Source organism: Morone saxatilis, unplaced genomic scaffold (assembly GCF_004916995.1).
Source record: "Morone saxatilis isolate NCDOM2014 unplaced genomic scaffold, NCSU_SB_2.0 Contig23, whole genome shotgun sequence".
Taxonomy (NCBI): Eukaryota; Metazoa; Chordata; class Actinopteri; family Moronidae; genus Morone; species Morone saxatilis.
The window spans coordinates 21,266,397-21,283,259 of record NW_023339796.1 but is presented as its reverse complement, the minus strand read 5'-3'; the positions used below and the strand labels follow the sequence as shown (position 1 = coordinate 21,283,259).

Sequence of the window (16,863 nt, the reverse complement as noted above, 5' to 3'; positions counted from 1 at the left end):
TTTGTATTTGTCAAAGGTATGGACAGTGCAGAAGATTACAGACTGCTTCCCAAGTAAGCCTGTCTGGGTGCTTTTATTTTGAAAATCGGGCCTATTTCAAAGCTCTTGGTAAGCCCCTGTTACCCATTTGCGACTCTTATTCTCAAAGTTCAGCCATCTTCTTTCAGTTCCCTTAGCCATGCTACAATCTACAGGCTAAAGAAGCTGCACACACAGTCTGGCAGGGGCCCTGCAGCGGTGGGTCAGTCAGTGGAAACTCACAATAGTCACTCACAGTACTTCTACAAACCACTATGTGGAAATGTTCAGTGTCAACCCCTAGAGGTGAATTGAGTAGTAATATGATGGAGTAGAAGAGGCACTCAGTCTTTGCAAAAGAGTTAACACTGACAAGATCAACATTAATGCTCTGGTGTGTGTGGCACTTCTCTCTGTAGTCAGTGTATAGAGGAGAGGACTAATCAGTCAAGTGAAAACACCTGTGTGGTTTGTTCTTTTGTGCTTCATTAACAATTTGCAGAAGACAGAAAGAGGAGAGGCGGGAGGTGGTATCACTGAGGACTGTGGCCTGTTTTCACAGCTGGAATCAGAAGTTTCTGTCAGCTTCAAAGTTATTGTATGAAAAGCAGTAAGAAAGGAAGGGAAGAAAAAAATAGATACGCAAACACAAAGAGATGAAAGGCAGTCATATTAACGGCAAGGGTTTTAGTCAGCAGCAGCAGTTACAGAGGTATCTAACTCACTCATGGCCATCTGAACTCGTCAGGGAGTTGGAATTTGATGATATGATTGATGATTTCTCTTTAAAGAAGGCCAGAGTCTTCTGACGGTGGTTTAGGTAGGATATAGGTTACTGCCATTTTGTTCTGTGTGTTGCTGTGGTTGTGGCTGTGGCTGTCTACTAGCTAAAGGTTGTTATTAACATTATTCAGGTGTGTGTTTTGATTAAGTTCAATAGGAATGTATGCTGTGCTGTATGTGTATAGCAAAACCAAGAACCTAAGATTTTGTTATTAATATATATTTTTAATACAGTTATTACATTCTGGTGGGGGGTTTCCTGGCTCTGTACTATTGTGAGAAATTCTCTCTTTTCCAACAAAGCTGTTTAACTACTGGTTCGGAGCCGATTCCTCATCTCAAACCACTTTTCGACAGCATTTCAACAGCCACAAAAATGGCTCTTGGTCAGGAAACCTGGTTCCAGGGCATGTATTTATTAGCACATAGATTAGGGAAATTTCAATATGCATCTCAAGAAGCTGCAATTTTAACTATTGTGGTTATAAAGAGAGGCTCTGGTCTACAGGTTCACCAGATCTAAATAAAATACATATTTGTTTGGCAAATTCTTTTTTTCTTTTTCAGTAAAAATGTTATTTGTGATGGAAAAAATGTAATTCCCTCACTAATCACAAATCTTATTGCAATATCTGTCAACAATAATTGCAATATTATGTTTTTTTAGAAGGTTCTCAAGTTGAACCAAGTCTGTACTAGCACCAGCCCAGAACTAGCATTAGGCTCATCTTGGTATAAAAGGGGGGATTATGTGTGAGAGAGAGAGAGAACCAAGTGTTGTGTCACCCATAGGTGTGTGGAGTACCTTTTTAAAGATTCAAGCTTTGACAGTTAGACGGAGCAAGCAGAGGTGACGTACTGCAAGTTGAGCTGTTCTCAATTGTTGAGGAAAGGCCATCACAATAGGTATCAAAGCATTGCTAGTATCATTAGTACCATCTGCATTGAGCTGCCTTAAAACTACCATTTGATATGTCCAGCTAGGAGAGGACAAATGGCTGACATTAAAAATAGTTCCATGAGAGGAGCTTACCAGTAAAACGAAATAGATGTCAAGGGAAAACTCTGTCCTGTGGTTGAATTCCATGAGGTATCGAGTTAAAAATCCTCATGATGACACCGTCAGTTAATTTACAGGGAAATCAAACACATTTCACTCTGCTGAATTGCTAGGATTTGCATATTTACCATGAAAACGAAAAGAAATTAAGAATTTAAACAAATACCAATTCTTTTCATACACTACTGGAATGCCTCCATTAAATATGCAAAGATTAAAATGAACGTGTGCATCTACCATTACATGATATAAAAAAAGCTACTAAATCACTGCCTGTGTGTTTATTTCTTTAGGAATATCCTTTACTTGTCTAAAGATAATCTTACAGCAACATCACCATAAACTGCTGATGAAACTACTAATTTCTTTCAATTGGTGGTGGTCTAATTCCATGGAATTTATGGAATGGATTTTTTCACTAACATTTATCTCACACTTCACCTTCTTTATAGCTGCAATACCTAATGTCACACAGTAGTAGAAATTAATTCAGCCTGACAATTTCCTTGAAGATCTGTATACATGTAAACACACAGTATGCTCATGACTTCTTGCAATGTGAATTCATACACTCTCCTCTCATCTTCACAAAGAGTCAGTATTTATTTAAAGTGGTTCCTTCAAGTTCTTTATTCTCACATGCACAACAAGTACAGTGAAGCAGAAGTTGGCAATGGAGTTGTTGGTTTCAATTCAATTCAATTTTATTTGTTATAGCGGCCAACCAATGTCCATAAAGAGTTATCTCAAGGACCACTTTTCAAAAATAGAGCCAGTCTAGACGAACTCCCTCCAAAACCATTTACAGAGACCCAACAGTACCAACACATCGCGCAGCAGCACTCCTTGCGACGGGGCAAGGAAGAAACTGCCTTTAACAGGCAAGAAAACCTAGACAGACACACTGCCCTTGAAACAGTTGGGGGAGAAGCAGGAGAGGAGAGACAGAGAGAGACAGAGAGACGGCAGAGAACCAAACAAGAATGTCAGCCACAACGAACCAACAACTACATTCAACAGTTAATTGATGGATGACGCATCAATGAAAAAGACGTTGGACGGACGGCGAAGCAGCAACGACAGGGGACACGAGCAGCGCACAGCAACCGCAGCAACAACAATAGTCCAACAAAACACTTAATAGGTGAATACAAGATATATCAGTGATATTAGCCAATGGCCAGTCTAGCAAGGACCAAATGGCAGAGCTCACCCAGGAATCCAATGGAGAACCTGCAGGACGATGAAAGCAAGAACTCCGGGGAAGAAGTGAAGTTAGTAACATGCATTAATGGGACATGAATGAGTGCAGAAAGAGAGAGAGAGGAAGAGAGGAGCTCAGTGCACCATGGGAGATCCCCCGATAGTCTAGGCCTATAGCAGCATAACTAAGGGATGGTTCAGGACTAAGAAGTGAAATACACCTGCTGTCATATATTGTCCACCCCCGCCCCTTGTTGCTCTATGCTTCAATAACAGTTGGGCACTCAGAACCTCGGTCAGCTCTCTTTTCTGTACAATGTGGTTGTTACATCAAAGATTTTTGGGGATGAAAAATGTAAGACAAAAGATGTTTGTGGGAGAAAATTGGTGGCATAAAGTATAAAAACAGACCGCTGCATATTGAGACCACAAAAGCTTTTATAATGAACATTATGCAATGACAAACAATAAAAGAGGAAACTGCAACTTTAATGTTTTCTCAGAGTTGGCTGTGCCCTGTAAACAACAACGATTTCTCAAACTGTGGCTTCACAACTAAATTCACATTTCAGAACAACTAAAGCTAAAATGCTACACAATAAAACAACTTTCATAGACATTCAACATAATTCCTCAGTGTTATTTTCTACGGAAGGTCAGTGACGTCCTGGTTGATAATTATTTAATTATTGTCATTATCTCGACATCAGGTCGGCGGTTGTGGTGATTTTTATCAATATTTGAGATAACAAAGGTATCAAGGTATCAAACTGCCGCCTCAGAAGCATAATGATTATAATTATTGTAAGAATATATTTTCTATTATGTCAGACTCAAAAAGTCAAAAGTTGTTGCAGGATGAGGCTGTTTATCAGAGAGTCGAGGCTCCGTCAATATACATATCTAGATCTGAAATTACTCTGAAAAGTAACATTTTAATTTAGTTTTCTTTACAGAAATGAATGAACGACTACTTTTTATAAATCAGTTAGGTTGGGTCATCTCCCACACTTTCCCTGTCAGAAGTCAAGATTGTATGGCCTTTTTCCACTTTTCTTACCTGATGGCTGATCCTTCTGAAATGGAAAGATACCTTTCGAACCAGCAGGTTCATGACTTACTGTTCTTTAGTTTTTAGACAAATGTTATTTTCTCTAATTTAATTAAAAAATTTACAAATTATGGAACCCTTTTTTGGACAAATTAGAGAGTACATCTAGCTGCCCACTAGACTGTACACTGTATAAATGGTCCTTTACACCCCTTTACCTAATGTGGGGTGTTATCACCAGCTATACATAAAATAAAATAAAATTTTAACCACTATTTCTTGGTCTAGTCTGTACACAATTATTTTAGAAAGATAGAAAAGACTTTTATTAATTTTTGTCCTTTTTCTTTACCTTATGCCTTATTTCTTTTTTTAACCCTAACCCTAACCCTAAGCAATGTTAACGTTTGTGCTGTCACTCTTTATCTTTTTTTGTTGTGTTAAAAAACAATTAAAAAAAGTTTGATATCTATCTTGTTTTCCATTATTTGACCTTTGTCTGCTGTTGTCACCTCCTTGTCCATCTCCAGCTAATCAACTCATATAAACAAACATCTTTTCTTTTTACTTTTTTTTGAGAAATTATTATTGCGCCGTGAACAACAGGATGAATATGATTGAATTGATGCTTTTTGTTTCTATGGATTCTTTTCACATTTGAGTGAGAAAAAAGTCTCCAAAAAGCTTTCTTTGTAATAACACTTTTTTAAGATGTGCAGCAACAAACATTTTGAGATAAAATGCCCTTAAGAACCTGAAGAATAATCAACCAGTGTCTCAGCTTCCGTACAGTTCCTCTAACAGCAGTGTAACAAGAAGTAATAGTTCGTACAGTCAGAGTTTGGCTCATTCTTGTCAAGTAAAAGCAGAATAAAAAACGTTTTACACCAAATCATCAATGTGGGTACATATGTAAAACAAGAAATCTAAATTTAACTCAAGTTTCAAGTCAAATAACGACAGAAGATTTAGTGAATTTACCACGTGAACCCAAATGTTAATCTTTACACCGTTATTTCCACAGATAGAGAAACGAAGATACTCCGTTCTCAGTTTGATGTGAGTGTGCAATCGCAATATCAACTGTCACCATTTGGATCTCATGAATGTTGAATTAAATGATTTCCTGTTAAAAAATGGCGGTTTTGCTTGTGCAGCTGACATTTTACAGAACTTATACTCACAGAAAATTAAGCATTATTGAAAAACTGAGAAACGCATCAGTAAAATGTTTAACAGCCACCTCAACCTTTTAAGTTTAACTTTACTAGAAGATTGAAGACTGGAGTCAGAAAGACTATGATTGACCACTAAAAATGTCAGGTAATAAATCTCTATTTATCTAAATCACTGAACAATCAGTAGTGATAGATAATTAACTAAAAAACATAGCAGGTCAACCAAAATGTTGTTACTTTATTTATTTTACTAATGAAACGATTTAAGTACAATGCCTCACCTTTATAACAAACCAAATTTCATGAAAATGGGTTTAGAATTAAGCGAGTTACAGTCGATATCTTAGTGCAGTCTGCATTTCTCAGTATTGTTAACTGACAGATCTTGACCCTAAAATAGCAACCGTGCAGACTTACACCAGCATCAAATTAAGTATCTATGTTTCTGTATCTCTGATTATCCCATGATTAGTTCACCTGTCTGACAGAAACACTGTTTATCTCTCCAAAGAGAAACTCCACTCCTCCTTCTATGTACACAATAAACCACAAACTCCGGCTGTTGCAGTGTATTAGCCACAAGAAATCCAAATAAAACAAAACCAAGCTAAACAGAAACTTTCAAAATGTCTGCAGCATGACATAAAAAATGTTTCCACTTCAGTTCTCTCATCTAACAGCAAACTGCACTGAAGAGCTGAGGAGTCTTTGAGAATCTGCGCTCTGGCTTAAAAACTGTGACATCCGATGTAGAACCGAACGCTTTATATAACTGCTAACAATATTCTTCTTTGAAGTTTTTATGAACACGACTATTCTTCAATTGAATCGCTGTGGCTTCAATTTAGCACTTTTTATGGACCAAAGTTTTAAATCAAGAGCTTCGGACTTTAGAAGATCAAGTATGAAAGATTTCCTAAGCAGAGGCATTCCATGGAAATAGATGAGTTTGAAGTTTAGGATCGGCAGCATATTGCTCTTTTTGTGATTTAACAGAATAACGTGATATGTTGTTATAACTAGGGCTATGAATTGTCAAAAATCTGGTGCATGGCCATACAAAGGTAATGGTTCAATATATTGCAATACTGTAAGCAAACAGATATATTGCGATGTTTCCAAAAAAAAATGTAAAAAGAAATTCAGGCAAAGTGTTATAGTGTAAAGAATACACCATCATCTGCATAAAATCTGAGTAGAGAAAGGTTTACGCAGGGATCTGGATTTGTACTTATTGTAGTCCCATCCAACATGATAGTCCTCGGTTTACAACACTGTGATCTAGCTTTCAGAGCTTTAAACCCGAAATAAAAATCGGTTGTGTTCCTGAGAATCAATATCACAAAGCAAAATGTACGTTATTTTTCAATACACCCCTAGTTATAACACAAAAAGTGTTACACTAAAAACTAATCATTTAACAGATCTAATGACCAGAATAAATGGTAACACTCCTATTTAGCATTTACAAACACAACATGGTTTATAACACACTGTAATGTACCTGTTAGCAGATCTAAGTTTTTACAAATGTATTTGTTAACAACTATAACTCCCAATGAGTATTTTAAAACACAGCTGTAATACTTGTTGACAAATACAGTAAAATTAATATACACTTAAAATTATCCTTATGTCTGCTCATTACTACATTATAATGTGCTAAATAAAAATCGCCTATAAATGCTGAATAAATAAATAAAGTGTTGTCCTTGGACATGAGCTGCAGAGCTTTCACACCAGCAGCTGGGGGCGCCACTGTGCTGGATAAAGCCAGATGCAGCTGCAGATCCATAATGTGCTCCTTAATACTGTTCCCTCGCAACCTTTATCAAGACTACATGAAGCGATACAGATCATGTAACTTGTAACTTTTTCCGAAAATTCTCCAGTTTTATTCTTTGGTGAACCCACTTCGCTTCTGCACTTTTTTAAACTTCTGTGCTCGTTTGCTAATGTCAGTTTATGAATTTCCAAAACATTTCCTAATTTTTTTAGCATCGACAAACAAACTCATGCAAAGGAAAGATAGAAGTGGGTCAATGTGCCTCTCATAGACTAGAATTAAAAATAGACAAAGACTGTGAGTCTCTGAAGAGCCACTGTGTGGTCGGCTCTGGCCATTGCCATGTTAGCAGTTAAGACTCCACCGGCTCCCGGCTAATCCAAAAATGGGGCAAAGATGCTAATTATGCTAATTATACTATGAGCGTGGTTATTGAAAACAGCCACCTGTGACGGCAACCACCTGTCAATTTTAAGCCTTAACATAATTTAAAGGGGTGAGTTATCAAAAAATCACCCCTTGTACAGTTGTCATTAACGGGGAAATTAGCTAAAGAGACCAAAAAAGTGTTTTCTTGCACCAGGCTGGAAACATGTTTATTTCTGCTATAAAGTTGAGTTTTAATATGTTACTTCAGTGTTCATTGCTCCCGCAGAGTTTGCCGCTTGGTACCTCTTGGATTTTGAATCCGTCATGCAGCAGTGTCTTTCCCAGAGGGTCCGAAATGGTAATATTTCTGTCTGTTTGAGACATCAAACAAGTTAATGAAGCCATTTAAAAGTTCAACAAAACATCCCGTTTGTGAGTTTAAATCCCTGGGAAAATCCTGGTTCTCCTTCTCAGTGACTGCTGTCTGGCTGCCGTTAAGCAACACTCAGTGTGCAGGTTGTGTTCCGGTGTAGCAGAAGCTGCTGCTGTCAGTCAGCATTTCCTGGACAAATGTACAATAAAACAGCTTACTTAAATACTGTCAGCAGCCTAGATCAAAGTAGGCGATATTTTAGTTCCAAAGAAACTCCTAGCTTCAGTTTGAAGTGCATGAATGTTACTGCCCCCTAGCGGACAGGGGCGTGCAGTGCAGCACCCAGACCCAGGTACTCGAGGTTCTCCGCTGCCGGGAGAAACAGGCCATTCCCCGTTAATGAGATGGTGTTGGGCGTGGCCTGCGGCTGGAAGTTAGCCTGGTAGTCCGGGTTCTCCAGGCTGTCGCTCGTGGCCAGGGGGAGTGAGCTTCGGGCGGTGTTCAGGTATTCAGGTCCCTCAGGAACTCGGACAAAAGGCTTCAGATCATCCAGTGGGAACGGGAGCGAGGCAGCACCCCAGCCCAGGCTCAGGTCCTCGTAGTTGGGATTCAAAACCTCCGACAGCCTGCTGCTGCGGCTGGTTTCACTCAAACTCTGGTTCATGTACTCTGAAAGAAACAAAAACAATATAAATTTACTTACAGAGCACTATGGGAGCCCTGAAAGGCAAGTGACATTTTTTTTCTTCTTTGAAACCAGGAGAAAAACTGTTTTTTGGATGATAATTTTTCAAAAAAAACATTTTCATGAGAACTTCAATTATTTATTTTGAGTCTGTATTTTATGCATGAAGCACTGGGAGGTATTCTACTCTACAAATAAATGTTTGTTGGTTAATTCACCTATTGGATGAACCATTTATTGTTATTATTTAACTATTATTTTTTTTAAACATTTATTTATTTATTATAATATATTATTTTTGTATTTTACTCATTCATCTTCAGTAAGGTTCTTAATCATTTTGTTCTTCATTTTAAAAACACTTTGTCAATCATCCACATGTACCATGGCCGGTAAAGTCTTCTTTATCCAGTGAGTTGTGAGTGGGATCAGTGATGTAACGTAACGCGATGCTGTTCTCTCTGACTGGACGCCCATTCTGAGATGAAGAAGAAAAGCAGTCAAATGTGTTTGTACATACTGAATGTTTATATTGTAAATATAACACAAAAAGAGAAGTTGTGTAAAATGTAAAATGTCGGTTTCAGGTCACTGTCTACTTCTGCATTACATTTTTATTTCTTGTACTTTTTATCTGTGGTTTTTAATCTCAATCTACAGCAAAACAACTGTATTTCAAACAAGTTAGAGAACAGTTATTGCAGTTCCTGTGTCACACAAAGTGAATAGTCGACTCGCTAGTGACATGAACAAAGAAATGTTTAGTGTTAGAAATATACAGTAAGGGTCTCTAGCATTTCGAAACTGCCAGATACTAACTTGCATATGTTGGGCAATTAGCATAATTAGCATTAATAAGCAAAGTTACCAAATATCAGCCCACTGGGTTTTGAAATATGGGTACTTCTGGATTAAACGGCAATTTTGTACTTCAGCACTCCTAATTATTATAATAATTATATTGTTCTTATATGCTATATGCTAATTAATGCTAGTTATGCTAATTGTCCAACATATGCAAACCAGCATCTGGCAGATTTTAAATGTTGGGGACCCATAATATAGACTTCTAACATAAAACTTTGGGGTACTCAACATTTCTGGGGATATACTGGCTGCAAATAGGCTAGAACTGTAAAAGAGGTGTCTGTATACCGTGGCATTGCAGGGACGGTTGTCATGGTTACCCAGTCCTTTGTAAGGTAGCAGGTATTCGTCCGCATCGACCACATCCTCCATGTCATCTGAGCTGAGCAGGCGGGAGTAAAACCTGCTGTCTGTCGGACTGGGGAGGTCGCCCTGAGACAGGAGGCAGATCAATTCAAAATTTTACGGTAAACAAATAACAAGCAAATATACGATGAATATATACATATATATATATATATATATATACATAAGATGTGATATCATATATGCAGATAGAATGGCAATAAAATAACAAACAGAAAAAAGTGCAAAAGACCTTACGTACAATGTTATTATTACTGATAGAAACGACTATCAAAATAAGACCAAAGTTGTAATAAACTAAAAATATTCACTGAATCAGTTACTCTATTTCCCACACACACTGTGTACCTGTATGACCAGGTATCTGGATGGATCTCTGGCCATTTTTGAGAACTCTGCTATCAGCTCTCTGAACCTGGGACGACTGGACGGGTCGATCATCCAACCTGGAGAGAGAGCAAACATTTCCTCAGCTGGACCCCCAGGTGTTCTTATCTAGGTGTCTGACTGTTATTGTCCAGGTTCACCCACTAGCGCCGTGGGATTGCGATGTCAGTTGATTCATACTTTCAGACTGTAATATCTCAACAACTATTGGATGGATTGTGATAAAATGTGATTCAGATATTTATGTTCCTCTCAGGATGAATTGTAACAACTCTGATTATCTAACTTCATCTGGCGTGATCATCAGATCAACATTTTATCCAATATTTGAACAAATACCTGCAAAACTAATCACACGCTGGTTAACTTTGTGTTTAGTGATAATTAGTCAATGCTAGCATCCTAACTCACTAAACTAAGATAGATAACATGGGTATAATACCATTATACCTGCTAACATTTGCATTTAGCTACTAGCACCAACCTAAACACACAAAGGTGCCAGCATGACTGCAGATTCTTGCTTGTTGTTGTGTACTGTGTCGTGTCCATGGCTCTTACATTTGACCATAATCATGTAGACATCGATGGTGCAGATGGGGGGCTGGGGTAGCCGGTCTCCTCTCTCCAGAACCGAGGCAATCTCACTGGCCGGGATGCCGTCGTATGGTTTAGAACCAAACGTCATCAACTCCCACACTGTCACACCTGCAGACCACAGAGCACTAAAACTGACTCACTGGTTGGTAAAGTTGTATCAACACATGTCCAAAGAAAGACAACTGCCATCACAAGAGAAGGCTTACGTTGGAAGAATTAAAAACTAGTCTGTTTGACCAATTTAATAGAACAATGTTTAACCTTTTAGATGCAAAAAGTGATGCTTTTACACAGATGAGGTGAAGTTGTGTCAAAATCATTATTGTTACTGGGGGAAAAAACTCTCTAGTTTGTTTGTTCTTCAAAACAATCATAATCGTCTTGCATTCTTTCTAATGGCCAGCAGGTGGCAACTCCATGGGCTGCAATAAGAAGTGTGATAGTATTACATCTTAGGGATAAATTGATTGACTTCTGACTTGATTTATGAGCTCAGTAAACAGTTTCCTAATGAGTTCATCTCAAGTCATCTTCCATACAGCATGATGGTCATTTAGTAAATTAATAATAAATTAAAAAATTAATAATAATAGCTCGGCTCGCAGCCCCTCCGGGACGTCCTTTGTCTGCCCATTTAAGGTGGAACTGCTTTATTCTGTGTTTTTAGCAGCTTTAAAAACACTGAAGGAATCCTAACCGGGAAAAGCTGACTGCAATGACTGCAATGGTGGTAAAGACAACAACTCCCATGATCCCACGCTCCTTCGCCACCTCATCAAGCTTAGTCTTTTGTTTGGATGTGAGAGACCCCCTAATGGCAGAAATCATATATTTGTATGTTTAAAGCTTCAGTTCTGACCACTGACCATTAAACAAAAAGGATGTCTGTGCAGGAAAATAAAAATAGGAAAGCTCCAGCAGCTGATGGTGATGGCATCTAGGCGTCAATATGAGTAGAAAGTATAAAAGACTTATATTTAGAATATTTACAACACCTCTGGACACAGTGAGAGCAGGTGTGTCTACAGGTTTTCTTAAACCAAACGTGACTTCAGGGCCATGTCTAGGCCACAGAGACAGAGGTTTCACTCACCATAGCTCCAGACATCACTCTGATGTGTGTAAGTCCACTGAAGGATCGACTCTAATGCCATCCACTTAATGGGAACCTACAGAGAGGGACAGACATACACTGACTTTTGAAGACAATGAAAGTCATGATTTAGAACCACTATGATATATATAGTTAGAAGAACCATCAGAGAATTTCAGTACACGTTCATTTCTCCTATTAAGTCTTCTCAGTGTGAACGAAAGATATTCAGGCAACAGCTACTATTCAGGTTGAGCTCCTGAGTCGAACACACCTTTCCTCCATCAGCATGGTACTCCTTCTCGTCAGCCGTCAGCAGCTTGGCCAGGCCAAAGTCAGTGATCTTGACATGGTTAGGAGTTTTCACCAGGACGTTCCTCGCTGCCAGGTCTCGATGTACTAGGTGGCGTTCCTCCAGGTAGTTCATCCCCTGCAGAAACACATTCAAGCCAGGCTCAGGTCGTTTTTTTAATTAACAACCAGGCATGGAGGTGTGTGTGTGTGTGTGTGTGTGTTCCTATATTTAGATTGATTATCAGAGTTCATCTGTATTGTTGCCTGCTCCACCAACAGTTCACCTCTTCAGACATCTATGAGGGATGTCACGGAGACTACGGCCTTTTTTATTTATACAGTGTATGGTTAGCAACCAACACTGCGAGGAAGCTGTGCTGCTGCTGTTGTTTGTAGTTAAAAGAACTTGATTGTATGACGTGTTCAAAAAGTGGATGGCGTGAAAAGCCAGCTGTCATAAAGACGTGATATTGTTTAATTGTGGAGCACATTTTAGACAGTTTTGGAAAATTACACAGAAGCTCCTCTAATCCAACATTGGAAAGGTGTGTTGGGGGGCTTCTGAAGCTGTTCAACCGTCTCACGAGTGGTTCTGACGGAGAAACTTAATGCTGCAAACAAAATAAAGATTTTTACTGAGCTCATGACCTTGTTGTTTGTGATTTTCCCAGCACTTTATGATCCAAGTGAGACTTAAAACATAGGCTGAATAGATTAACGCTGCTTCAACACACACATGCACATACACACAGTTTCCTGCTGTGTTCAGGCTAATAGGCCTCAGCAGGCTTAAAATGTACTGCAGACAGAGTTGATGCCTCAGGCAGAGAGTGGAAACCAAGACAGGAGCTTGTGAGCCGAGAGTTGCTGTTTTGTGGTAATCACACTTTGTGATAGAATCAATTCATATCACTCACCTTGGCGATCTGGACACACCAGTTCAGCAGCCACTGAGCACCAACGTGGTCCCTGTGGTGTCGGACATAGTCCAGCAAGCAGCCGTACTGCATCAGCTGAGTCACCAGCTGGACCGACGATGTCAGGCAGATCCCCAGCAGACGACACACATGAGGATGATCCACGCTCGCCATCACATACGCCTCCTACACACATATACACACACAGACGGACAAAGGTACAAGTTTGTCACACCTGTTTTTGAGGATGACAGTGGAGGAAGAGACTAAATGAGGTTGTTCAAAATAATTCTGGGACATTTCTGAATTTTGCTGTTTGTTTTCTGTGTTGAAAAAATCGTCTTTATGCTATCTTTGTATGTTTTTTTATGCAATTATTACTTTATTTCTTTTTACATCCTATTTTGTGACATCACTGGATACCGGAGGTTGTGCTATTTTTGGGGCTATAAAACACAGCAAAAACCCAAACAATGGTATAACAGTTGAAGCATTCACACTAATCAATAATCGAAACAAATACTGAAGATAAGATAACAATGTGTGACTGATTGCAGATTATTTTTAGAAATAAAGTTAATATTAATAATATCATTACCGAATCAAATTGACAGCACTGATCTATACCCTGTATCTACAGCACAAAGCTCTGTCTAGTATCCAACTTGACCTCTGTAGTTTTATTGTCAAATAAAAAATTAGTGTCAAAATTAGGGAAACCAAATTAATATTATTAATATATTATTAATATTATTGTTGCTATTATATTAATCAAATAGACAGTACAGAACTCTGACCTGCATCTACAGCACTTACTTCAGTCACTTAGATATTATTGGTAGAATTGTATGAAATGTTACACACACTTGCAATGTGGCTTTATGTACAACATTCCCAATTTTGGTTACAATCCAAATGTAATTATTATGGCCTGTTAAGTTAAGGCCGGGTTGTGTCTTTGGTAACCAATTACAGACAAATGATTGTGATAAGTGATACCCAAAAACAAACCTCATCAGCTTAATCTAAATATACTATGTACTGGGTTTTGAAGAAAAATATCAGAATGTTTTAAGGGGTGAGTGGGTGAGGCCCACATCAGTACATCAACTTTTGGCACAATTCAGTGGATGTGCTAAAAAAGTTTCAGCTCTGTAAGCTCCGTTTAGACTTCAGCATATTAGCATTTTGGAATGTGCCAAAAGAGGCAAAAAATGTCTAACCCTAACCAACCACATGGCGGTGCTATTGAATTCATGCTTTAATAGTTTAGCACATCTCAATGGGGCACCTGTGTACCAGGTTTTATGACTTTAGCATGTATAGCATCTGCGATTTTTACGACTATATGCGACTTCCATTGACGGGCCAGTAAAAAGAAAATTACAGTAAAATATTCATATCTCAATAACTGTGACATATATCAAAAATAAAAGTAATCACCAGATTGATACTAAGAGTCTTCAAATGTGAACATTTTGAATTATGTGTCTTCAAACGTGTGTTATATTTGCTTATAAAAAAATAATAAGCTAAATAAAGACTTACACTTACACTTACAATAAAGATTCTGTGCAGCAATCACACAATGGGAATAAGAAGACGAGGAGAGGAACAAGAAAATAAGAAAAGAACAGGAACTAGTAGGTAAAAGAGAAGAATTGAAGAAGAAGAAGAAGAAGAAGAAGAAGAAGAAGAAGAAGAAGAAGAAGAGGGGGAGTCTTACATCCAGGATTTCTTTGTTAGCTTTAGGTGATGTAGCCTCTCGGAGAACTTTGATGGCCACTGGAATCCTCACATCCTCTCCTTCTGGGATCCATAGACCCTAATAATATTCATCACAGTCAATACAGTAATAGCAGGATGATGAATTTTAAATATGTAAAACAAATAAAAAATATCATGAAGTGAACATTCATACCTTGAAGACGGTCCCAAAGGCTCCAGAGCCAAGCACCCTGATTTTCTTAAACTCCGTCTCCTTCAGCATCCTCAGCAGTGCCTGGTTAGGAGCTTCACCGCTCGGCGTCAACGGCTCCACCAGCTACAGCACACACATTTTATTTGAACCCCCCAGTAACATCAAACGTATACAGATACAAATATTCACAGGGGTTAAATACTTTATTTGACAGTAGGGTGAAGAAAACACAACACTGTAGACCTCTGACTATACAAACAGTCTGTATGTGCATGCGTCCGCTTTGTTAGCTATTTTTTTCTGTGCCAATTTTGTGATGGAAAACTTGAATGTGATGATCACAGTAAATTAAATGAACTGTCCCACCTCTCTCTCCTGTAGCAGGCGACGTAGGGTCCTCTTCCTCCTGATTCTTTGTCGCCGTAGCAACACAAAGATTACCAGTGACACGATGACAGCAATCAAGAGCCCACCAACTACGCCCACCGCCAACGTGGAGTGGGTGGCAGCACTGTGAGGACGCACAGAATGCAGGACGCCATCCTGAGTATTATTTCTCATGGATTTAAACTTGCCATCATAGTTGTCCATTAAATCTAGACTGCATTGAATTTGATATGCTCTACTTTATATAATATACATTAACCAGTAAATTAAACCAACCAACAGTATGAAATTAGCATAATGTATCACATTTACCCTCCAAACTGTGAGATTTTACTTGCAAATAGTTTTGCTTCACTTTCTTTTAATTACTTTTAATTTACTTTTCTGTCAAATTCATTGAAGAATTGAGCTGAAAACTTTGAGCGAATGTGTATCCCATGATTTTATGAATTCATAAACATACAGAGACGAGAAAGGCACACATGTGGCTGTTGGCTTACAGCTAACGTCTGTAAGGTCAACACAGACCAATTTGCACAAATGACGCAGGGCAAACAATTTCTAATATGCTCAAATTGCGACTTCATCATTTTAGCAACGGCAGGTGCAACAGTAGCGCAACCTCCCAAGCATCTTGGATAAAAGAGTTGCTTTCAGATGCAACATCTGAACAGCCAGTCTTACTCTCTCGTAGACATTCATCTTGTGAACTAAAATGAGATCAGGTAACAGGCAGGACTCAAGAAAACATGTAGGTTTACTGGTCAAAAAGCCAAAGTTGTAGTTTTACCCAGTGCATCCAGACAGTCCAGGGCCTGAACACCTGCAGACACAGACACACGAAGCAACTTATGAGTCATTCATTTATTGGTCATCAGAGACGTCAACCAGCTCTAAATGAAAAGTTAGCAACATGTGTCTCACCCCTGGGTGCAGTTCTGGTGACAGGACTGGCACTGGCCTGTGTTGTCAGGGTATTTCCAGATCAGCGTATCTCCATCTCCCAGCATACCGTGGGGGCAGCGCAGCACGCAGTGGGGGCCATCTTTAAAATGGGTGCACTGGGAACACTGGTCTGGACCCTGCAGGTGGAGATTGAGGAGGGATGATATAGCATTTGGTCAGTTCTTAAAGGTCCAGCAGCATCTAGGGGTGTAGTTGCAGATTGCATCTTCGTCGCTTCTAGATTTAAATTAACCTCAGCAGACAGCAGCAGCAGTTGAACTCACCGGTCCGTGGCAGGTCGGGATCCCGGTCTTAAGGAGACACTCTGGGTGACACTCCACACAGCTGCTGTTCACCTCGACCTCTCTGGGCTCCCTGCATAAAAAAACATCAGGAGTCAGGACGGAAGCCCACAGAGACTATTTCTAATATCCAGTGGGAAAAAAGTATTCAGATCTTTCACTTAAGCAAAAGTAGTAATACAACGATTCTTACAAGGTTATATGAGGTTTAAACATTTATATATATCAGCTAACAACTATTCTCCATGTAAAGATACAGTGTCACATGGTGTCTCACT

At 38.9% G+C, this 16,863-nt stretch overlaps 1 protein-coding gene across 1 annotated transcript in view; it reads right to left on the bottom strand.

The window, feature by feature from the left end:
• Positions 1-4,289: 4,289 nt before the first annotated feature.
• LOC118335038 (melanoma receptor tyrosine-protein kinase-like) overlaps positions 4,290-16,863 on the bottom strand; it is a 21,935-nt gene continuing 9,361 nt past the window's right edge. Inside the window, exons 13-26 of the mRNA XM_035671213.1 lie at positions 16,568-16,658; positions 16,263-16,420; positions 16,129-16,161; positions 15,318-15,462; positions 14,952-15,074; positions 14,757-14,855; positions 13,031-13,216; positions 12,094-12,249; positions 11,820-11,895; positions 10,688-10,834; positions 10,088-10,185; positions 9,662-9,805; positions 8,891-8,984; positions 4,290-8,490 (exon numbers count right to left, since the gene is read on the bottom strand). Coding sequence (XP_035527106.1) covers positions 8,135-8,490; positions 8,891-8,984; positions 9,662-9,805; positions 10,088-10,185; positions 10,688-10,834; positions 11,820-11,895; positions 12,094-12,249; positions 13,031-13,216; positions 14,757-14,855; positions 14,952-15,074; positions 15,318-15,462; positions 16,129-16,161; positions 16,263-16,420; positions 16,568-16,658 — 1,906 coding nt within the window. The 3' untranslated portion in view covers positions 4,290-8,134. The remainder of the gene's footprint in view (positions 8,491-8,890; positions 8,985-9,661; positions 9,806-10,087; positions 10,186-10,687; positions 10,835-11,819; positions 11,896-12,093; positions 12,250-13,030; positions 13,217-14,756; positions 14,856-14,951; positions 15,075-15,317; positions 15,463-16,128; positions 16,162-16,262; positions 16,421-16,567; positions 16,659-16,863) is intronic.